Here is a 20577-nt window from a genome sequence, read left to right on the forward strand (position 1 = left end):
ATAAAACTGTAGTTCTTTATTTCCTATTCTTGTTAATTGTTTCAAAATCCATTTAAATGTATACATCAACCGTCAATGACCTACAGACAGACAGGCCTTCAAACACAGTGTGTAACTCCAATATTATAAGGGAATGTTGACAACAATTTATCACCATAGGCCAAATATAAATGTCTTTTTGAGACATTCTATTGTATTTGTCAGCATTTCAAAATAGTAAGGCTAATACTTCATCCTGGTTTGAAATAAGGAGGAGGCCAGGCTATGGCTATAACATGGGACCAAAGTTTTGAGAGCAACTTCATTGTGCTTTTGTTGCCTTATATTAAGGAGAAAGGTCTGAAGCATAGCTCAGTGTTATTCATAACACTGAGGATTCTTGTGACCACATGATAAAGGAAGGTGTCAAATACATTTTTGTATAAACAATGTAGGAGAGAAATTCAACAGAGAGTTTGCCTGAAGATGGTGACATAAAGTGTATGGTTTTATAGATGATCAGAAATTGACCTGATGACAAGGTATAAGCTTCTTTAGTGTCAGGAGGAGGTACCAAAGTAAGTGGCATTCTTTAGGAACTGCTTTACCTTAATTGGATTTATATTCCAGGGTGTCCTTCTCTGTCTCCCTTTCTGAGTTTCATTTTGCTTGTCCCTCATCATTCTAAAGAGTCTCCAAAACTTACTGGTTCCCTGAAGGTATGTATCTCTTTTCATTGCCCCCTGTGAAGTTTTAAAATATTATCCATGTAGGCCTAGGCCTCCTTAGACTCCTATGTGCAAGCATCTGTGTCTTATCCTTTTTCCACATGATAAAACTTGTTTTCAGCATCTGTCTTTTTAAAACTAAACATTCTCTCAGCTAGAGTCACCTCTGACTGCTCCTACTGTAGGGACCTTGTGATGACTCAGAGACAGACTGATCTTGTTAGTCTTAAATATCAATTATTGTATTTACATGCAATTTTAAGCCACCTATGTCTGTGCTCACCCTGCTTGCATCAGTACCCAGTTCAGAAATCATTGGAAGTGACTGACAATGGTGGGAATTACACATGCATACTACTTGCTCACTGTGAATATTATGCGAATGACTTCAGGATAAGGATAACTTCAGGGCACTTATCTGCAAAAGTCAGATAATTTCTTTAATGTGTTGTTTAGTCTGATGCTGTAATGTCTTCTATCTGTGTGCTCTTTTGTTGTTGTTAGACAAAAAAACTTTCTACCCTTAAAAATCAGCAGTCATGACTTGATCAGGGAAGGCATGAACACAGCACCTTTTTCTCACATTATTGTGTTCTCCTATGGAAATTGTCATCCTGCCTCACACTAAGACCATGTTCTTGATGTGAGCAATCCTTTCATTATATGACACAGTTCCCCCATGATTTATTTCCTCTGAGTTCAACCATATTTCCCCCTTTATTGAAGAGTACTTTTCCTCTGCCAACACTTGAAAGTTTGTATTTATGATTTCTGCCCTGGTTCCACTTATGAATTTACTCTTCCCACATTATGTCCCTGTGACCTCAGAGTCACTAGAACCACACACCTGAGCATTTATCCCAGTATTCTGTTCCCATTACTCAAGTGTGTCTCATGCCTTGAATGGTTTGCCTCACTGGCCACAACCTACCATGTAGAAAATGGTTCACCTGCCACTCTGTGAAGGAACTGACTTTGATTGTGCCTGGGAAACAATATAGCAAACCCTGCTGCCTGGAAAGTTAATTTGGCTACATTCTGATTCATACCTGAGGAGGATTTTAAAAGGCCCTAGTTTGTCTCAAAGTATCCACAGATTAGGTACAGTGACACTGACAAGTTTATTACAAATGCAGTCAGTCAACATACATAAGTGTGCTAAGTTATGTACTTGAACTGGTAAGGGTAGGCATTCAGGGATATGTGGACTCAAGCAAAATCCTTATAATGTGGCATATAAAACATAATTTCCTGAAGTCATTGAGATCATCATTGAGATAAACACAGTCTGCTAGATGACAGATATTTGACAAACACCATTCTTTGTCTATCTGTTTGTCTGTGTTTCTGTGTCTGTCTGTCACACTCTCTTTCTCAGTCTCTCTCTCTCTCTCTCTCTCTCTCTCTCTCTCTCTCTCTCTCTCTCTCTCTCTCTCTCTCTCTCTCTCTCTCCAGTCCCTTCTCTCTGTGTATGTGAGAGGGTATTTCTGAATGTCTCCTGAGAACAACTGCTTTCTGAGATAAGGGTAAGAGTCTCACTCAGTCAGTTAAGGGAATGAATAAAAAAATATACTAAGTAAGAATGCCTGACTGTGAGTGCTATAGCATCCTACCTACTCTGTCCTTAGGACTTGGAGTTAATCATCAACTTCCCTTGATCCTCAGTCTATCAATTTGGGGATTAGAACTTACATCTTCAAAATTTTCCTGTGGGAATTTCCAGCTGTGACATTGGGGATTTTCAGCCTTCAAAATCACTGAGACTATTTATAATGTTTTATTCCTTTTTGATTTTCTGAAGAGTCCAAATATAGCTAGCTACTTCTTTCAGTGATATCCCCTATAAAACCTTTTATCTGGGGGATTAGTTTTGAATAGCATCCTCCAAACTTAACTTTCCTATGTCCACAGTCATGAAAATATACTGTGCTGCACATATAAATATCCCTATATCCAAACACACTGGCTAAGAACGTGGTTTGGATGTGTATGTGTATTCATGCCCTTGGCATATTGAGTGGGACTCCAAACCTAATCACAGAGAGTAGTCAGCTGTTCTCAGGGTAGTTACTCAAGAGACATTCAGAAATAACCCATCTTTTCCCTCAGGCCTTCCTATTTCTCTTCTGGAGTCAAACAGATGCCCAGCAGGAAGCTCTGAGACATCGAGGATCAGAATTCCTTCTTACATGCTTGTTTTTTCAAGGTCACAGAGGATCAATGCTGACATATGTAGTCTTCACACTATTTCTCTCAACAAAGTCCTCTACATGATCATTAATGTTGTCTATGCCACCAGTATTTTTCTCTTAAAGATTATTCCATAGTATAGATATCCCACATTCTAGTCATCAGTCACTTTCTGTTTTGCAATTTCCTGAGAATAGAAACATTCCCTTCTGAAGAAATGAGGGAAGCTCACAAAAAAACAGGAAGCTAAGAAAACTTAGGTGGTTTGGGAGCCCAGAGAGATTCACAGTCACGAGGCCTGACCTTAAGGCCTTATTAAGTAATCACAGTCTGGGAGAGGAGACTGGCTTTGTTGGAGCTGCTCCAGGGATGTTTGATGAGTCATCACACTTGCTGAGTTGGGCTTCTGGTAACCTTATCCCCAGAAACTAACTGTTTCACCAGGCTGGGCTTCTGTAGATTGGCAACTTTCATCTGTTGTTTATCTCTCCCCAAGAAAACTCACACAACCCTCCTCCACTAAAGGTGCTTTTGTTGTTTGTAGTGCACAGCCATTTAGATTAAAATGTCTCTTAAACCTCCCTTTCAGATTTTGTATTAATAATTCACATGGATGAAACTCTCCTTTTTGCCTCTCAGTAGTCTTTCCCCCACATCTCTACTCTTCAAGGAAGATAAGGGCAGACAGTGTAGCTGAATCCCAACACCACCTAGGGAAGTCTGTGGCTCTCAGCAGACTGTGTTTTCTGATCATGGATGCCTCTCTGGCTATTCTGAGAGAATATCAGTGTAAAAAGATGTGAAACATTTTGAAGAAAAACTGATGTTGAGAGTTGGTGGCCAGCAGAATTGTGAGTCAGGGATCTGAACTCCAATCTGATCTATCAAACGGTCTGCCTCTAAGTACTTCAAGTACATTCAGGACACTATGTTCTTGTCAAGAAAGGGAAGACAATGGGTGAGGAGAGGAATTGCAAAGCCAAGGTGTGTAGCATGTGGAGAAGCAACACAGACTTCTGCTAGATGATGAGCATAAGCATGAATGGGAGAAGAGCAATATAAAGGAGAGAAGCTGATGTCCAGCAACAATGAGAGGGTGGGGAGTACAGGGCTGAAGTCAACTGAGGTCAACTTAGGGCTGCCTGCCCCAGTGACTTAGCTCCAGCTAACAATTTGTATTACGCTGATGACCCTGGGCACAGTGCAAGCTAGATAAAGTAGACAAGTGCCCTGAGCCCTGGTCTCCAAAATGGGATTTTTTTTCTGCAAACTATATGACATAGACAGAGCTGTCTTAAGTAGTAGTTTTGAATTCTCATTTAGCTGAAGTCGCTCAGAAGGGAGGTGGTAAGATAGTGAAAGATAAATTGCCACCTTTCTGGAAGGGGCACAGTAGCTCCCATAGAAGAGGAAATCTGTTTTCTGTATTCAATGACCTGCATGGAGGAGTCCACTGCTGTAGGATGTATAAATGAAGGAACCTTCACATTCTTAAATTCACCAAGCTTTCAGAAAGGCAAATGTTGCTTAAGAAATAAAGTGTCATACAGAAGAGAATATTGTATGCTAGTGAGACTTCCATGCAGGGAGAATAGCTAATGGTGAATTGATTGCAAAGTGATTCTAAAACACAAAGTACAGAGTATCATGTCTATATTACTAAGGTAAGGACATGACGGCTGTCATCCAAGGCAAGGATACCTCACTATCATGCTGAGACCTACAAAGTATACCCACTCACCATACCATAAGTTGGGAAAAATGAATGGTCATTTAAAAGAGGTTTCCTTATCTGAGCCTGAAGTACTAGTACATGGATGCTTTTTTTGTGGTGTCTTTAGATGTGGAAAGTGTTAAATCCCAAACCATGACTGAACCAGAGATTCTGTGTTCAAGATACATGGCAGTGGAGGGGTGAGGTAAGGAAAAGTTTGCAGTCATTTTCAACTCTTAACCAGACTATATTCTACACTGCCACACGTAACAGGAACCAATTAAAATGAGAGAAATGGTATATACTAAATATTAGTAGGCAAAAATAAACAAAACATTAAATACCACAATTTTCTCCTCTCCCACAAAGCACCTAAATGTGTGATATTGATTTCAAGCCAAGATTTCCACAAGAGACTCTTTGGAATGAAAGAATGTCCTGTCAAGTTCTCTTGTGGTGGGGTAAAAAAAACCTCACAATGAGTTTTCTCTCTCTTTGATCTGTGCAATTGCAGGTATTTCCCATTGCAAACTCCGTCAGTCTATCATGTGGCATTGCAGCACTTTTCACATTAGGCACAATAATAAGGGATTACACTCCTTAGCCTCAGGCACCTCAGAGGGGAAATATTAAAACACTGGATACAGATGTGTACAACCTGTCTCACTCCTCACACTGCCTGAAATGAAGTGCTCATTTTGTGCAAAGATAGAAATTACTTAACTTTCAATGTTTTAATTGGTTCTAACATGATCTGTTTGTTGCCTCATACCTGTGTCTATTTTTTTTTTTTACTCAGACTGATACTGTCAGTATTACCTGCAAACAATAGGCTCTTCTCTCCAAATCAAACTCAGAAGTGGGCTTACCAATGTTCAAATATGTGGAAGTAGTAATCACTCTAATACCTGAAGTTCACTAAGAAAATATGTCCTATGCCCCCTTTCTCATTGGTATCTATCATGTACCTACTTCGCTCAAGTCTGACCTCTAAGCTACCATGTGGGGTTAGGGTAGTACAACTTTTGAGGGTAGGACCCTGTGTGAGGCCCTTAGGCCTTTGGGAGTATTTCCATGAAGTCTCCTGTCTCTTCCTCCTATGTTTCCTGGCTCATGTGTTGAGCCATTGATTTTACCACTTCCTTGCACCATGACAGGGTTACCAGCAGAGGCTAAGAGAAGTACATTGAATCACTCCTTGACAAAAACCTGTAGAATGAGAAATCAAGCCAATTCTTTATCATCTTCAGGTCATTGCCTCAGTATTTTCTTGAAAACTAGTACATCTTGGTAACCCCATTTGCACTGATCGTAACAGGTCATCATACTGAAATAAACTTTATTACTATTTTTTCTTACTTTTCCTTTTTGGGATATTTAAATTCTAAATGAAATGGGACCAGTTCTGCAAGCCACTGTAGAGCTATTGAGTATGTCATTCCTCTTCTTGGTTCCCCCTCTCGTGCCTTTAAGGGATTAATATTTATTTATTTATTTACTGAACAGAAACAACTGTATACTAACAGGAGGTTCCTTGCATGCTTAGGAGATGTTTACAGTCATCCTCATGCCTCTTTCATAGTAGAATCTTCAGCACACTACCTAGGTATAATTTCCCAGCAAAAGCACTGAGAATGCTGCACCTCCCAGAACTGTTTCCCTTGCCTAGTGAAACTTGTGTATAAGTGCTACACTCAGGAGCTGGAATATGAACATACCACAGTGATATGAAACAAGGTTATTTTCCACTCAGACATTCGACTGACAGAGGCTGTAATTTCAGATTGTAAGCAAATTACCGAGGAGATCTACATGCATATCATGTAAAGAATCATGTGAAGATGGGACAGAACTACTACACAGAAGTAGTCAGTGCTCTTCAATGTGTATTAGATTGTGTTATAAGAGGAATGTAAGGTGAAGCACATTTTCACCAAGACTTAACTTTGAGTACATTAAGTTTACAAATTTTGAAAGAGACATCCAAAATACTAGATAATAATGAGGATGTGTATACAGCACCATGAGACATGGAACAATATAACAAGGGTTGCCCAGGTAAATATTTGGAGGAATCCCCCTTTCTTTCGTGTGTTTAAGGAAAGCTTAACATGGGGAGATGAGAAGGACTCTATAGTTGTGTTCATTGAAGACTAGAGCACTTTGTCTTCCTCCATACCTGCCCCCAGTCCATCACATCTATGAATATGTCAGTGATAAGCTTCTGTGATGTCTAGCCTAGCAGTGGAGACCATTGCCTGGATACTTGGTACTGTCTAGAGTCCCTGGGTGACCAAACAATCCTTAAAGGCGTGGCTTATCATTGCACTGCAGTGGGTATATAAAGGACAGGAAGGAGACCTCTTGCTCATTACTTTCAGGAGGTAGCACTGTTACAGAGAGCTGTATAGTAGGGGAAGATAAAATAACTAAAAATAGTTCAAAAGATGGAAGAAGAGCCTACAGAAAGCAACATTGAAGAAAAGAGTGAGGCAGAAGAGCCTACAAAAAGAAACATCGAAGAAAAGTGTGAGGCAGAAGAGCCTACACAGAGCAACGCAGAGGAAAAGAATGAGGCAGAAGCGGGGCCTGCTGGGCGCGAGAACAAGCGTGATGAAAAGGTCAGATGATTCTAAGCTCCTCCTCTTTTCCCCATAGGTCCCTGAACCTTGTGTTTCTCATTACAAAACCCTTCTAGAATGTCCACTCCCTCTTACAGAACTTTTCTTGCAGGCTATTCAACATCTTACTCCAAACTTAACATTTTCCCATCTCTCCTTGTTTCTTGAACAGAGGGAGAAGATAATTAAGAAAGTGAAAGAAGTGCTGGCTCAGAGCCCGAACAAGGCCAAGAACCCAACGGTGATCGTTATTTGCTATAGGGGCAAGAAGAAGAGAAACCCTAGTCAGGCAGAAAAAAAGGATGAGACTGGGGACCATTCTACCAGTCCAAATAACACTCAGTGAATGGCGGCCAGAGACCTCAGTAGCTCTGCACCCTCTCCAGAAGGCTGCAGAGCCCTGTACGGAAGAGGTCATGTCTGGGCAATAAAGGGGAAGCTGTAAGAATGTTCGTTGATGATAAAAAGGAAAACAGCTAGGGAAGGATAGAAAAGAGAGAAGGGGAAGTAAGGATAGGAAAAGTAGGGGATTAAGGAAGAAGGGGAGATATAGGAATGAGAGGAGGGATAGAGGATGAAAGAAAAGAGTAAAATGTTAAGGAGAAAGGCATAGAGAATACAAGAGGAAGTAGGAAGTAATAAGAGGACATATTAATAGAGGAAAGGGAAGGACAAGAATAGGGAGAAGTAGGAAAATGGGACAGGGGAAGTGGTGGAAGGAAGAGAGGGAAATGATTGTGAGGAAAGGAGAGGCAATAGTAATGGAGTGAACAAAGAAGATAACAGGGAGGGTTAGTAGGAAAGAGAGATGGTGAAGGGAGAAATTGGTGGAGTAGAGAAAGAGGGTAGAGTAAGGCTGGAAGAGCAGGAGAGGAAGTGGTCAGATCACAATGGAGGGAGGGGAGGGGCAAGGGAAGGGAACGAACAGGAGTAAAGGAAAAGGAGACTAGAGGTAAGTGAGGGGGAGGGAAGGAGAAAAAGAGGGGAACAAACTGGATGAAGGGGAAGAGGAAGGGCTCTGGTGATGGAGTGGAAAGTGAGAAGACAGAGAAGGGGAATGGAGAAAGACAAGTGAGGTGGGCATAGAGGTAGAGTTAGAGAGAGGGGAAGGAGGGAGAAGCCAGAGGACAGAAGAGGGAAGAGGAGGGAAAGAGAATCAGGACTGTTGGATGAGTGAACGGAAAAAGGAGGGAGAGGAACCAGGAGGAAGGGAAGGAGACAGAGAGATCAGAGTAATGTGGAACAGAGAGGTAAATGAGGAGAGCTAATAGGAAAAAAAAGAGTTGTTGGGAGAAACAGGGAACTGGAGGGACAAAAAAAGAGGAAGGTAGAGGGGAGGGCTAGAAGAGACAAGCAGGAGAGAGAAAATGATGAGATCACAATGGAGGAAGGGAACATGAAGGGGAAGGGGAGTGAACTAGAGTAAGGGAAGAGATCAGAGGTACTCGAGGGTGTGGGAAAGAGAAGGTGAAGAAAGCATTGGATGGAAGAGGAAAGTGGATGGAGAAGGCCAGGAGAAGCACAGTATACAGAGGACATAGAAGAGAAGGCCATAGAATGCATAGAGAAGGGAAGAGAGGGAAAAGGAAGAGAAGTGGAAGGGAAGAAGAAGAGGGAAGATAGGGGAAGAGAAGGAAAAATGAACCATGTGAGATCACAATGAATTGAGGAGAGGGTCAGGAAGAGAAAAGTGATGGCAAAAAAAGCAGACACTAGATCATCATTGGTAAAGATGGAAAAGGCATGTAAAGGAAGGGAGAGAAGTCATGGGGACACAACTTCACAGAGTGTAGAAGGGATGCAGGTAGGGAAGTAAGGAGAGGACATGGGGACATAACCACAGAGGACAGAAGGGATGCAGGTGGAAGGGAAGTGAAAGGGAAGGCAATGAAGGGGAATGGTGAGAGGGAAAGAAAGATGGACTGGGAAAGAAAATGAAGGAGAAGGGTAAAACAGAAGGAGATGCAAATAGCAGCAGAGGGTCATGACAGATGGGGGAGAATGGAGGACAGGAAGTGGCCAGGAGGGCATATGAAAGGAAAGAAGGGACAGCAGACATGATAGAGTATGCTTCAGAGAAGAGAGGGCAGGTTTGAAGAGAGGATGAAAAGGGAGTGGGATGGGGAATGTCAGCGTGAGAGAAATGAGAAAGGAAAGTGGAGGAAGAATTAAAAGTAGAATGGAATGAATTTGGAGGTAATATATAAGATGGAGGGAGAGGGAAGGATTGCAGAAAGAGGCAACAAAAGAAAGGGAGGGAGTTAAAGGAAAGAAAGGTGAAAGGGCAGAAGTGGGTAGAGGGAAGAGGTAGGAAAGAATGGGAGGGGTGAAGAAAAACAGGAAGAAGTGGCGGTGAAATGAATGGAAGACAGAAGGGGGGATGGGAAACAGAAAGGAAAGTGAAATGGATGAGGAGGGTAGAGGACAGACTAGGACAAACAGGAAGAAATGACATAGAAGTGAAAGGGAGAGGAGAGTCGAGTATAAAGGACATGGAGGGGCAAAAGAGGGAGAGGGTGAGAAAGGGAGAGGAAATAAGGAAGAAGATAAAAGGGAAAGGAAGGGAGAGGGAAATAGAGTGTAGAAGAGAGAAAGAGAGAGGAGGACAGAGAGTAGTAACTTGTGGGGGAGGGGTAAATGGAGATGAAGAAACAGAAGGAACAGAAAAAACAGGGAACATAGAGGGCACCTATAAATAAGGAATAAAATGAGAGAGAAGAGTTAGACTGAGAGGTAAAAGGAAAAACTGAATGCTTAGAGAAGGACAAAAAGAGTGGAGAGAAGGGCCTAGAAGGATAGAGAAGGGGAGGGGGAGTGTATGGGGAGGGATGGAGAGGGAAGGCAACAAGAGAGGAACAGAGAGGAAGGAGTGGAGAGGGAAGTGGATGTTGGAGGACAGGAGGGAGAGGGAGGAGAATGAAGAAGGGAAGAACATTGGAGCAAGGGAAGAACATTATGGAGGGAAGAGGGGAAATGGGATAGAAGGAAGTAAAGGAGAGGGGTCAGAAAAGAAGTAGAGTAGTGGGACAAATGGGGAGTTGATGGGAGGAAAGGGGAAGAGGCAGTGTGATGAAGCGAAAAGGAAGGTATACAGAGTTTGTTTTTTATTCTTGTGATAAAACCTGAGCAAATACAATTTGGAGAGGAAAGGGGATTTTCTTTACATATTCTGAGCACAGTTCATCATGGAGGGAAGCCAAAGCAGGAACCCAAGGCTGAATCTGAAGCCATCACCCAAAGAACATTCTATTGAGGAATGTTGCTTACTGGATTGACCGTCTCTATTTCTTTTTCTTTTTGCTTATTCTTACTTATTCGTGTTACATTCCATTAATTACTTCCCTCCCTTTCAGCCATCAGCCCCTCTTACAATCCTTCCCTGCAAGCCCCCTTTACTTCTCCTCTGTGTGGGTGGGGATTCCCCTGGGAATCTGGTCGCCCTAGCACTTCAAGTTGCTTTAACACTAGGTGCCTCCTCTCCCATTGAAGCTAGATAAAACTAGGCAGTCCAGCTACAATAATATATCCCACTTACAAGCACCAGCTTTGAAGATTGCCCCCATCCCAGTTGTTTGGAACCAACATGAAGAACAAGCTGCACATCTGCTAAATATGTATGGGAAGGTCTAGGCCCAGCCAGTGTATGTTCTTTGGACAATTCAGGAACATCTGTTCAAGGATAACACTGCTCCCAGTGGCCTGGACCCTCCTTCATTAATCATTAATCAAAAAAAAAATATTTGCCATGTATATGTCCACAGGCTATACAAGAGACTGGTGGAGAGAATTGAGCTGTCTCTTCCCAGATGTCTCTTACTTGTGCCAATTTGATGTAAAACAAGAAACACAAGATGGGAGGGGGATGGGATTGGGGCAAGGAGAACAGAGGAGGAGGCATGAGGAGAAGGGTACAAAAGGGAGTAGAACATATGGAAAAGAAATAAGGGAGAGGAGGGGGAGGAGGAGTGGGGTAGAATAAGGTAAGAAAGGGGAGAGTAGAGATAAAGGAGGGAAAAGCTAGAGGATAGTGGGGCTCAGAAGAGGGGAAAGGAGGGGGACAAACTAAGGCTTGTGGTATATAGGAAAGAAATGAAGGGAGTGTGAGGAAGAGGGAAGTCCAGGGAATGGAGGGGAAGAAGAGAGTGGGAGGGGGGAAAGGAAGAAAGAAAGAGTGAGTGTGGAGAGAATTTGAGAGGTTACAGAAAAGGGGGAAACAAGGTACAGGAGAGGAGCTGATGGAATGAATGGATAGAGGAGAAGGCAGGGGACAGTGAAGAAGGAAAGGAAAGGAAAGCTGGACGACTGGGAAGAATGTTAGAGGAAAGAGGAAGAAGAGGGGAGGAGAGAGAAGGGGAAATTGCTGACAGAGTGGAGAAGGAAGAGACAAGAGGGGACAGAGGGAGTGGGGAGGGAAGAAAGGCAAAAGTACTGGTTTGAGAACTGAAGAACATAAGTACCCCCAGATTGGGGAATGAACAGAAGTTGGCAGTTTAGCCAAGAACCATCAATATGGACCAGAGGAAAGAAGAAATGAAGACAGTCCACAATGAATGGTCCTATTTGAGGGAACAAAGCATGAGATATTTATAGGTGTGTGTGTGTGTGTGTGTGTGTGTGTGTGTGTGTGTGTGTGTTCGCGCGCACGCGCGCGCGCGGTCATACATCAAAGGGACAATGAGGATGATCTGTGATTTTTGTGGGGTGTTAAATATTTACAAAAAAATAGACAAGAAATTTTACCTGTCTTAGTAGAAGTTTCTATTACTGTGACTAGAAACTATGACTGTTGCATTAATTGGGGCTGGCTTGCAGTACAGAGGTTAAGTTTATTATCATGAAGGGAAGCACAGCAACATGCAGGCAAACATGGTGCTGGAGAAGGAGGTGAAGTTTTCTACATCCATATCCAAAGGCAGCAGGAAGATACTCAGCCTGGATTGAGCATCTAAAATCTCAAATTCCCCCCCCCACACACACACACCCTGTCACATTTCTTTCAACAAGACTTCATCTACAACAAGGCTACACCAACTAGTAGCCCTGTAAGCATATGGGGGCATTATTATTCAAATGTCAAGAATCTCATCCTAGTAGTTATGAAGAAGCCAGGCTTGGAGTAGAGTCCTATTAAGGGAAAGTGGAGAAATCATGTGCCCCACTCTGAGTGAACACTTTCTACTGAGAACTAGAGTAGAGGAAGCAACCAAGGAGACCATTCTTCTTACCATCTATGTCCTCCACCCTCCAGCACTATTAGAATGCCCAGTGACAGTTCCTTCACTGCAAAGTGTGGTAGAGGAGGATGGATTGATTTGAGCTCAGGGGCAGAGGACTAAGTTAATCCTAGACCTTGAGTTAGTTTTCCGTGCCATCTGTTTCTCTACTAAATCTCTCCCCCTACTGGTCAGTCCTCGGCTTTATAACCTTTATAACCTTTGTCTCTTGTTTCTCTACTAAATCTCTCCCCCTACTGGTCAGTCCTCAGCTTTATAACCTTTATAACCTTTGTCTTCTTACACTCATTCGAATGCATGTGTGTACATCCTTGGTATGAGGTTAATTCAACAAGTATGTGATAATTTGTGGACATTTGTCATTTTCCTATGTTTTGTCACTTTTCAGAGTATTACTCAGGCCTTTTTTTTAACACCCCTGTCTGCTTTTATTTCTTCTGCTCTTCTTTTGTAGTGGATTTCTCAGTTACATTTATTTTGTGAGTTTTAGAAAGATGCTCAGATTTAACATTTGCTCCCACTCTCTTACACATTAGTTTTTAACTTTCTTTTCTTTTTTTTCTTTTAGGTAAATTATTTTCTGTAGATTCTATAAAAGGACTCTTTCCAGCAGTACAGTATACATGTATCCAGAATTAAATAAAATGTAGCCAAAACTAATAATCTTTTATGAACATTTTCATAATTTTCTATTTTCTTTTTCATTCTTGATTTTTAGCTCTTTGTTCTAGTCTTCTGTCAGTATAAAATCCCAAAAGTGCCTTGATAAGAGATGACCTGTGTTCTCTAACAAAAGAGCGGCAGGCAGTACAGGAAACCTGACTCAGGAAGGCAGGTAGAAAAGCAAATGCCCTGTGTCTGAAGGAGAGAGGAGAACAAGCATTCCATGTGTTAACTGCACTGAAGGAGGATTCCTCTTAGTGCTGCAATATCCATAATTTCCCGGTGACTTCTATTTAAAAAAAAAAAAGGAATAAAGGACAGATAAGGCATGTAACCTCAGCCCTCAGTATAAGACAGGGATTTTGAATTTGAAGCCAGCTGGGAAAACAAATAAGACCCTCTAAAACCAACTCCCATTTCCAAAGACAGGAATACCAAGGTCCAGGGGTCAGAGGGTATCTTCCAGTAAAGTGTTCCAAACACCAGCGTTGGCTCTGGGAAGCTTACCAGCACCACCCTATGGAGATCTGGCTGGGCTGTTGTCAGACTGATCTGGGGCACAAATTCCATGTGGTCCCGAGGCCTATCAGCTGTCTACCTTCTCTGACCTAGAGGACACTGGCTTCACAGCTTCTCAAATGAGAAGAGATAGGAAGCCTCTGAAGCCTGCCTCCTCCGAGTCATCTTCTGTACTCTGGCTTCTGTTCTTTAGCCTCTCGGTTCTGTGGCCAGGAAGCAGCCAGGACTCCAGCAGCTTCTGCTTGTGAACTGGTCCCTTCCTCTTCATCAGAAGAGTCTGCCTCCTGCATTTGCATGGGTAGCTGCTGCCTCACTCTTGGTCACATAGCGGAGTTTCAGCCTCTCTGATGAGCAGTCCTCTGACCAGCAGCTTCCAGTTCCCCAGTGCCGGCTTCTCCTTTTTCTCCTTCTCCTTCTTTTCAATGAGGGTTTGTTCATTCTCCCAAGCAGCCAGCAGCACATCTTTGAATTCCTCACACACAATGTAGCGATCAGTTACTGGGTGGCAAGAGCCTCCAAGGAAATTGAAGCCAGTGATGGCCTGCACACAGTTGATACCCAGTGTGCAGGTTGGATAGATTCATCTGGAGACAGCCAATAGGCATCAAGCTGGACAGGAAGAGATACACATTCCCAAACTCATTCCGAGGTTCCTTCACATCTACAGCCACAGGAGGCTGATACTCTTCTGTCTGCCAGTGACCATAGAGGCCCAAGTCATTGTGGTCATGCAGCTGGGGCTCCGAAAGCTGGGCTTTCCAGGTGCGGTTAGAGAAATCTTTCATTTTGTCATGACTATGTGCTTAATTTAAGTGACCCCATGCTCATTTTCAATATAAAGAAATGTGGTTGCCTTTTAAATTGATTTCTGTTGTTGGAGTCAGTTTCTCACATACCTTTGTAAACAAAGAGCTATACTTTACTAAGACACCTCCAGTGGTAACATCTTGAAAAGTCTAGTACACAAATCACATCCAGAAAATGACATGGACCTGCTTCCCCTGCCTCACTGCAGTTTGCCCAGTTTTGCATGTAATATTGTCTGAGCAGATGATATTTACTCATATGTAACCATGTTAACCATATGGTTTTATCATACACATACATTCATGTGACAGCTTGCCACATGAAGACAGATAAACATCTCACGAGCAGAAACATCTCAGGATGCTGTTCACACTTCCATTCCTGTCTTCGAGCACTATATTCTGGTTCTAAAGTGTCTGTTGACACAGAACTTCTTTACTGACCAATCTCATGGCCCAAGATTCTACTGCCTTCCCTTGACAGACTACTATTTAATGGTAACCAACACTATTTTCCCATACAATATTGTCATTTTAAAAATGCTTAATAAATAGAATTGCACAGTATATAATCACTAAGACTTGACTTTCCCTCATTTACCATAAGTTCTAACATTGATTGAAATAGTTGGATGTATTGTATGGTGTGATTGAAGGATATCACTTGGACTTTTCCAGGTGGACTATTAAAACAAAATCTGCTATAATTATTCCCAAGTGAAACACTGTGTACATAAGATTTAATTCCTTGAGAATGACCATATCAGCTTACAGTATCTGGACACTGTGGTAGTTACCATGTTAGTTGCCCTTACCCAGTTGTCATCATTTGGAATGCTTCACATTTAGAATAGATTTTCCTATTGCTAACTTCTCTCCTGATGAGGGATATGGTTCAGGATCTTGTTCACCACTTGTATATTCCATACATCATTTCAGATAATTTCATGGTCGTGGCTTAGAACAGAGATACTGATATCCTTACAAAGTTTGACACGCCTTTCCTTAAAATTCAATCTCAATGCATCAGAGTTTAAGTACAAGAGACTCTGTCCATATCAGTTTTGAGATAAATTAACCCAGAGATAATTTTTGAGAGAAGACTGTTATCCTTTGATCTTAGAGACATAAACCTTTTATTATGGAATAGGTTGGCCAGTGGGTTGCTATGAGCATATAAATGGAACACAGAGATTGAGGTAGTAGTATATAAAGTGAGAAGCCTGAAAACAATAGCAAGAAGTGACATTTTTATTCTGTTCTATGTTGTTCATGCTGTTTGCAGAGAACCGTTCTCTTCTCAATTGGGAGCATTTGGAACACATTTAATAGCAATTGGGGTGATAGTGGGACTTTAAACATTATCCCAGAGCAAATGGTAGAAAACAAATTGGTTGTAAGGAACTTGATGGGGAAAAAACAGTACCCTGAAATGAGATTATTTGAGAGGATGTTCTAAAGGAATGAGCAAAGAGAGGGAAGCCACAAAATGACATAATGTGTTTGGCATGAGAAAGGCAGCAAGCATTAACCCTGAGTGATATGGAGAAAGAAGTGCTCAGGATTCTGGAAGTGTACAGGGAAGTGTTTAGACAACAACTGAGGAAACACTGTAAGGCCAAAGATGGAGTCAGCTCACAATTAACCAGCAAAAGAGGAACTAGAGGATAAGGAATCCTGGCTTTTTCCCCCACTGAGAGAATCAAGTGTATTCCAAAGCCAGAGAACTGGGCCCATTAATGTAGTACATAACTTGTGCAAAATTAGAAGAGTCTAGTAGCATGAAGATGGCAGATAGACGTAGAGTCTAACTGGTGATAGTCTACGTCCATTGGACTCAGAGAAAACAGGCGGTGATGTATCTTTTGTTAGCTCCATGATAGCAAAGCAGGTTTGACTGAGACTTGTTGAGTGATATGTAGCAATATCTCTGTGAGGAAGGCAATAACAAGAGGGAAGGCAGCCTCACATGCAGAAACTATCAGGCCATGGAGTAGGATGATTTCACCTGGAACATTTACAAAATGTTTCATTACAAGTTACAGTAATTTTGTTCTTTCCTGTGGGCATGAATATCTCACTAGGCCTGTCACTCCCTACAACAAAATGTCTGCACTTGTAAATGTATTTTTCCTAGTGGAAAAAATATGCTTTTTATATTATTTAAATTTTTGAGTTTATAATGCAATTATCAACATTTCCCTAATTCCTTTTGTTATCTCCAACACCTCCCATGTAGAGTCCACCGTTGACTCTCTCTCAAATTTATGGTTGCTATTTATTTGTTGTTATTCTTGTTTCTGAGGTAGATGAGAACCCACCCTTCTCTGAGGAAGTAGGCAGATGTTAAGGGTTGTTAAAGCAATATTAAAATCTGTCAAAAACCACTATTGGTATTAATGATAAGTTGTGCAAATATTTGTTTCAGTCATCCTTTTTGATATCCATTTTCTGTAAATAAGCAAAGACTGAGGATGGACTATCAGACTCACTAATTAAAAGATGTAGACTTTCCCTTTCCTCCTGCATTGCCTTGAGCAAAAAAGACAGTTTAACTGTCCACTAGACTATCTAGTGTCGGCACCAATCATATAAAACACTTCATGAGACCAGGATTCCAAAGCTACTAAATATGCATCTTCATTCAGCACTGTTTGATAGAGATTGCATTAGATTTTCTGCTATAATAAACCTCACTGAAATCCTGAACCTACAAGAATTCCCATCTTGGTTAGAAGGCCAGCACACCCTCTGTTTATCCAGAACAAGAATTTCCATGATCGTTGCTAAGAGGGAAGACTGTAATCCAGAATTCAAGCATTCATGAGTATGATAGTAATAAGAGGCAAGACTATGGCTGGCTCAAACATCAGTGATTATGATTACTGTTAATGGAAATGATATCATTGGACAACACACATGGTTTTAATTGATCCAAAAAGAAACATGAGTGTGATTGGTTCAACTATTCCTTCAGGCTCTTCAATCCAGAATCTTAGACTCATTCCATCTTCAGCTAAGAGACAAATTTCTGTGCAGCCTCTTCTTTTTGGGGTTATCACACAACAGCTTTCTCTCTAGTAGTCTTTCTTTGTTAACTTTGAGGAGTTAGGACTGATCTGTTAAGAAGTAATGGAGCTAACAGAAACACATAAATGATAGCACTTAGCAGGCCAAATTCTAAATGTAGTAAGGTAGCCAGCTGAAGAAGTGACAGTAGTTCTAAATTTCCCTGGTGAGTTTCCCAATCAGTTTCAAGGGAGGTATCAACACTGAGTTCCTCTAGCATTAATGGAGTTGTGAAAGCTTCCTGGTCACTGAAGAAGGAAATGAATAGTTCTAGAACAAATAGAAAGTGAAAAATGAGGGATAGTTGACACAAACAAAGCATAAAAGGAAAAGATGAAGATAAACTATATTTCCTTAGTGAAAGCGTTCCTGGGAGTTGCTAAGTCTTGAGGTCCAAGACCCCATCTACATCCTAGACTGACAGCTATAATATTGGCTGCTTCTATGGAGTAATGATCTGAGGGAAACAGGTCTGTCTAAGATCAACATCTGAGGAGCTTGTCGGCTGACATGTTCTGTCTAAGCATAACAAAGGAATATAGAGTCAGAGGATTGGTGACATTTTTATTCAAAATTTTAAACTTTGTATGGGGATATATAAACAATGGTAAACATGAATGGTAGCTTGACTGCTAATTGTGGTATATGTCATAAAATGAAAAATAAACCTGGTTGGGTTGACTGCACTGAGAACAAGATTCTATTCTCTATAAATGGTCTCATCACTTTATTGATATATACACTAATACATAGATGTAACTATACCTGGTTAGATAGATTTCAAATGAGACCTCAAAATATGCAAAGCTGTGTGAGTGGAGACCGCCATGTAGTAACATATTACTTTTATTCCCCATGTAAAAAGAGTAGAAATAAGAAAGAATTTGAAGAAATTGCTTCTTTCAGATTTGAATGTCATGGAATTTAAAGAAGCAAAGATGAGAAGGGGTTTCAGATTAGGTTGGCGTCTAACCTTAGAGAGTATGGAAGTAGTTCCAAAGTAACTTGAGTTGGTACAGAAGACTATCTAAGGTCAGACATCACAGAATTTAATCTCATGTATAGAAAAGAAAGGGAAGAAATTTTAAGTTAATAATAAAACTGAATAAATACACATTTTTCTTATACCACAACATTTTTAAAGAATATTAGTGATAAAGTCTTGCCTTTTAAAAGAACCTATAACTGAGGCACTTGAAGAAGAAGAATAAATTTTCTTTATGGATGTCTTGGATAAGGTTTCAATTGGTGTGATAAAACACCAGGACCAAAAGTAATTTGGAGAGGAGAGGTTTATTTCATTTTATAGTGTACTGTCCATCATAAAGAGAGTCAAGGTAGGAACTCCAGGGAGGAGCTTTAGAGAAGCCATGGAAGAGTGTTGCCTACTGACTTGCATCTCTTGGCTTACTCAGTCTTCATTTATGCAGTAACCCATTAGCCCAGAGGTAGTACTGCCCATAGTGAACTGGAAAGTCTGACATCAATAATCAATAAAGAAAATATACCACATTCTTACCCACAGGCCAACTTGTGGGGGCATTTTCTCAGTTGCACCAATTCCAGTTATTTGAGGCAAGTTAACATAAAACTAACCAGCTCTTTGATATGGCTCTTTGTAGGCTGAGAACGAAGAGTGGCCCCAAATTCAGGAGTAGAGGAGAAGAACGAATAGGACTAAGGATATCATACATGTATTTGTTAGTGTTTGAAAATGAGGTCAATATACAAAAATCATTCACATAGTTAAGAATTATAAAGGATTATAGAAACTATATAAGTTAGTGATTTATAAAAGCCTGCATTGAGTTGAGACTGTGGGTCCAGATGTATACTTTCACATTCAGAGTCATGAAACAACTCTAGGAAAGCCATACATCTTTTCTCCTTTATTGAAAATGTATTTCACTCACATTATATAATGGTTATAATTTCCCCTCAGTCTATTCTTCTATTCCCCTCCCATCTAGGTCTATTCCCTTTATGTCTCTCATTAGAAACGGTTTTCTAAGGGATCACAATAAAATAATATAAAACAAAAACTAACACATTTGAAGGGGAAAAAACAAAAAAAAGAACATAAGAACAGAAGAAAAGGTACAATTGAGTGTGAAAACTATAAATCTCATTCAAGAGTTTTATAATATCTATCATCTATCTATCTATCTATCTATCTATCTATCTATCTATCTACCTACCTACCTACCTATCTATCTATCTATCTATCTATCTATCTATCTATCTATCTATCTATCTATCTAATCAATCTATGTCCATTTAATTCACACAGGAAAAGTGGAATACCTGAAATTAACTTATTTGCTCATTGTTAATGTCATTCTTAATAAAGAAATGAGTGCTAGAATCATATTACATTGTCTTTTTATAGACTGGCTCTATAAAATTAACTTCGATTATCTTTGATTGAGTACAAATACCATAACAATAAGAACGTTTATTATAAACGTGATAATTCTGTTTTTAATATATCTCTTTATTTACATTTCAAATATTTTTCCTTTTCCGGGTTTCCTGTCTATAAGCCCTCTAACACTTACCCCTCCCCTTTGATAAGGGTGTTACCACTTCCCTATCCAACCCCTTACATCCTCTATCCCCGATATTCCCCTACACTGGGGGCCCAACCTTGAGAGGACCAGGGGCTTCCCTTTCCACTGGTGCCCAATAAGGTTATCCTCTCTCATTAGAAAAAGTTTTCTAAGGGATCACAATAAAACAAAATAAAACAAAAACTAACGCATTTGGAGTGATGATGGATGATCATTTTAATGTGTTCTTGGATTTGATTTGCAAGAATTTTATTGTGTGTTTTTGTATCAATATGCATAAGTGAAATTGGTCTGAAGTTCTCTTTCATTGTTGGGTCTTTGTGTGGTTTAGGTATAAGAGTAATTGTGGCTTCATAGAAGACACTTGGTAGTGCTGTCTGTTTCTATTTTTTTTTAATTTTTTTATTAGATATATTACTTTACTTACATTTCAAACGTTATTCCCCTTCCCAGTTTCCTGTCCATAAGCCCCCATTCCCTCACC

General features: G+C 40.7%; 1 protein-coding gene across 1 annotated transcript; it reads left to right on the forward strand.

The window, feature by feature from the left end:
• The first annotated feature begins 6992 nt into the window (after positions 1-6992).
• On the forward strand, positions 6993-7680 carry LOC120099347 (ubiquitin carboxyl-terminal hydrolase puf-like). The gene is made up of 2 exons (XM_087601251.1): positions 6993-7232; positions 7405-7680. Exons 1-2 carry the CDS (start codon positions 7059-7061, stop codon positions 7576-7578), a joined length of 348 nt encoding a protein of 115 aa, XP_087457377.1. The 5' UTR covers positions 6993-7058; the 3' UTR covers positions 7579-7680.
• Positions 7681-20577: the final 12897 nt, after the last annotated feature.

This window comes from Rattus norvegicus, chromosome X (assembly GCF_021556685.1).
Source record: "Rattus norvegicus strain SHRSP/BbbUtx chromosome X, alternate assembly SHRSP_T2T, whole genome shotgun sequence".
Classification (NCBI taxonomy): Eukaryota; Metazoa; Chordata; class Mammalia; order Rodentia; family Muridae; genus Rattus; species Rattus norvegicus.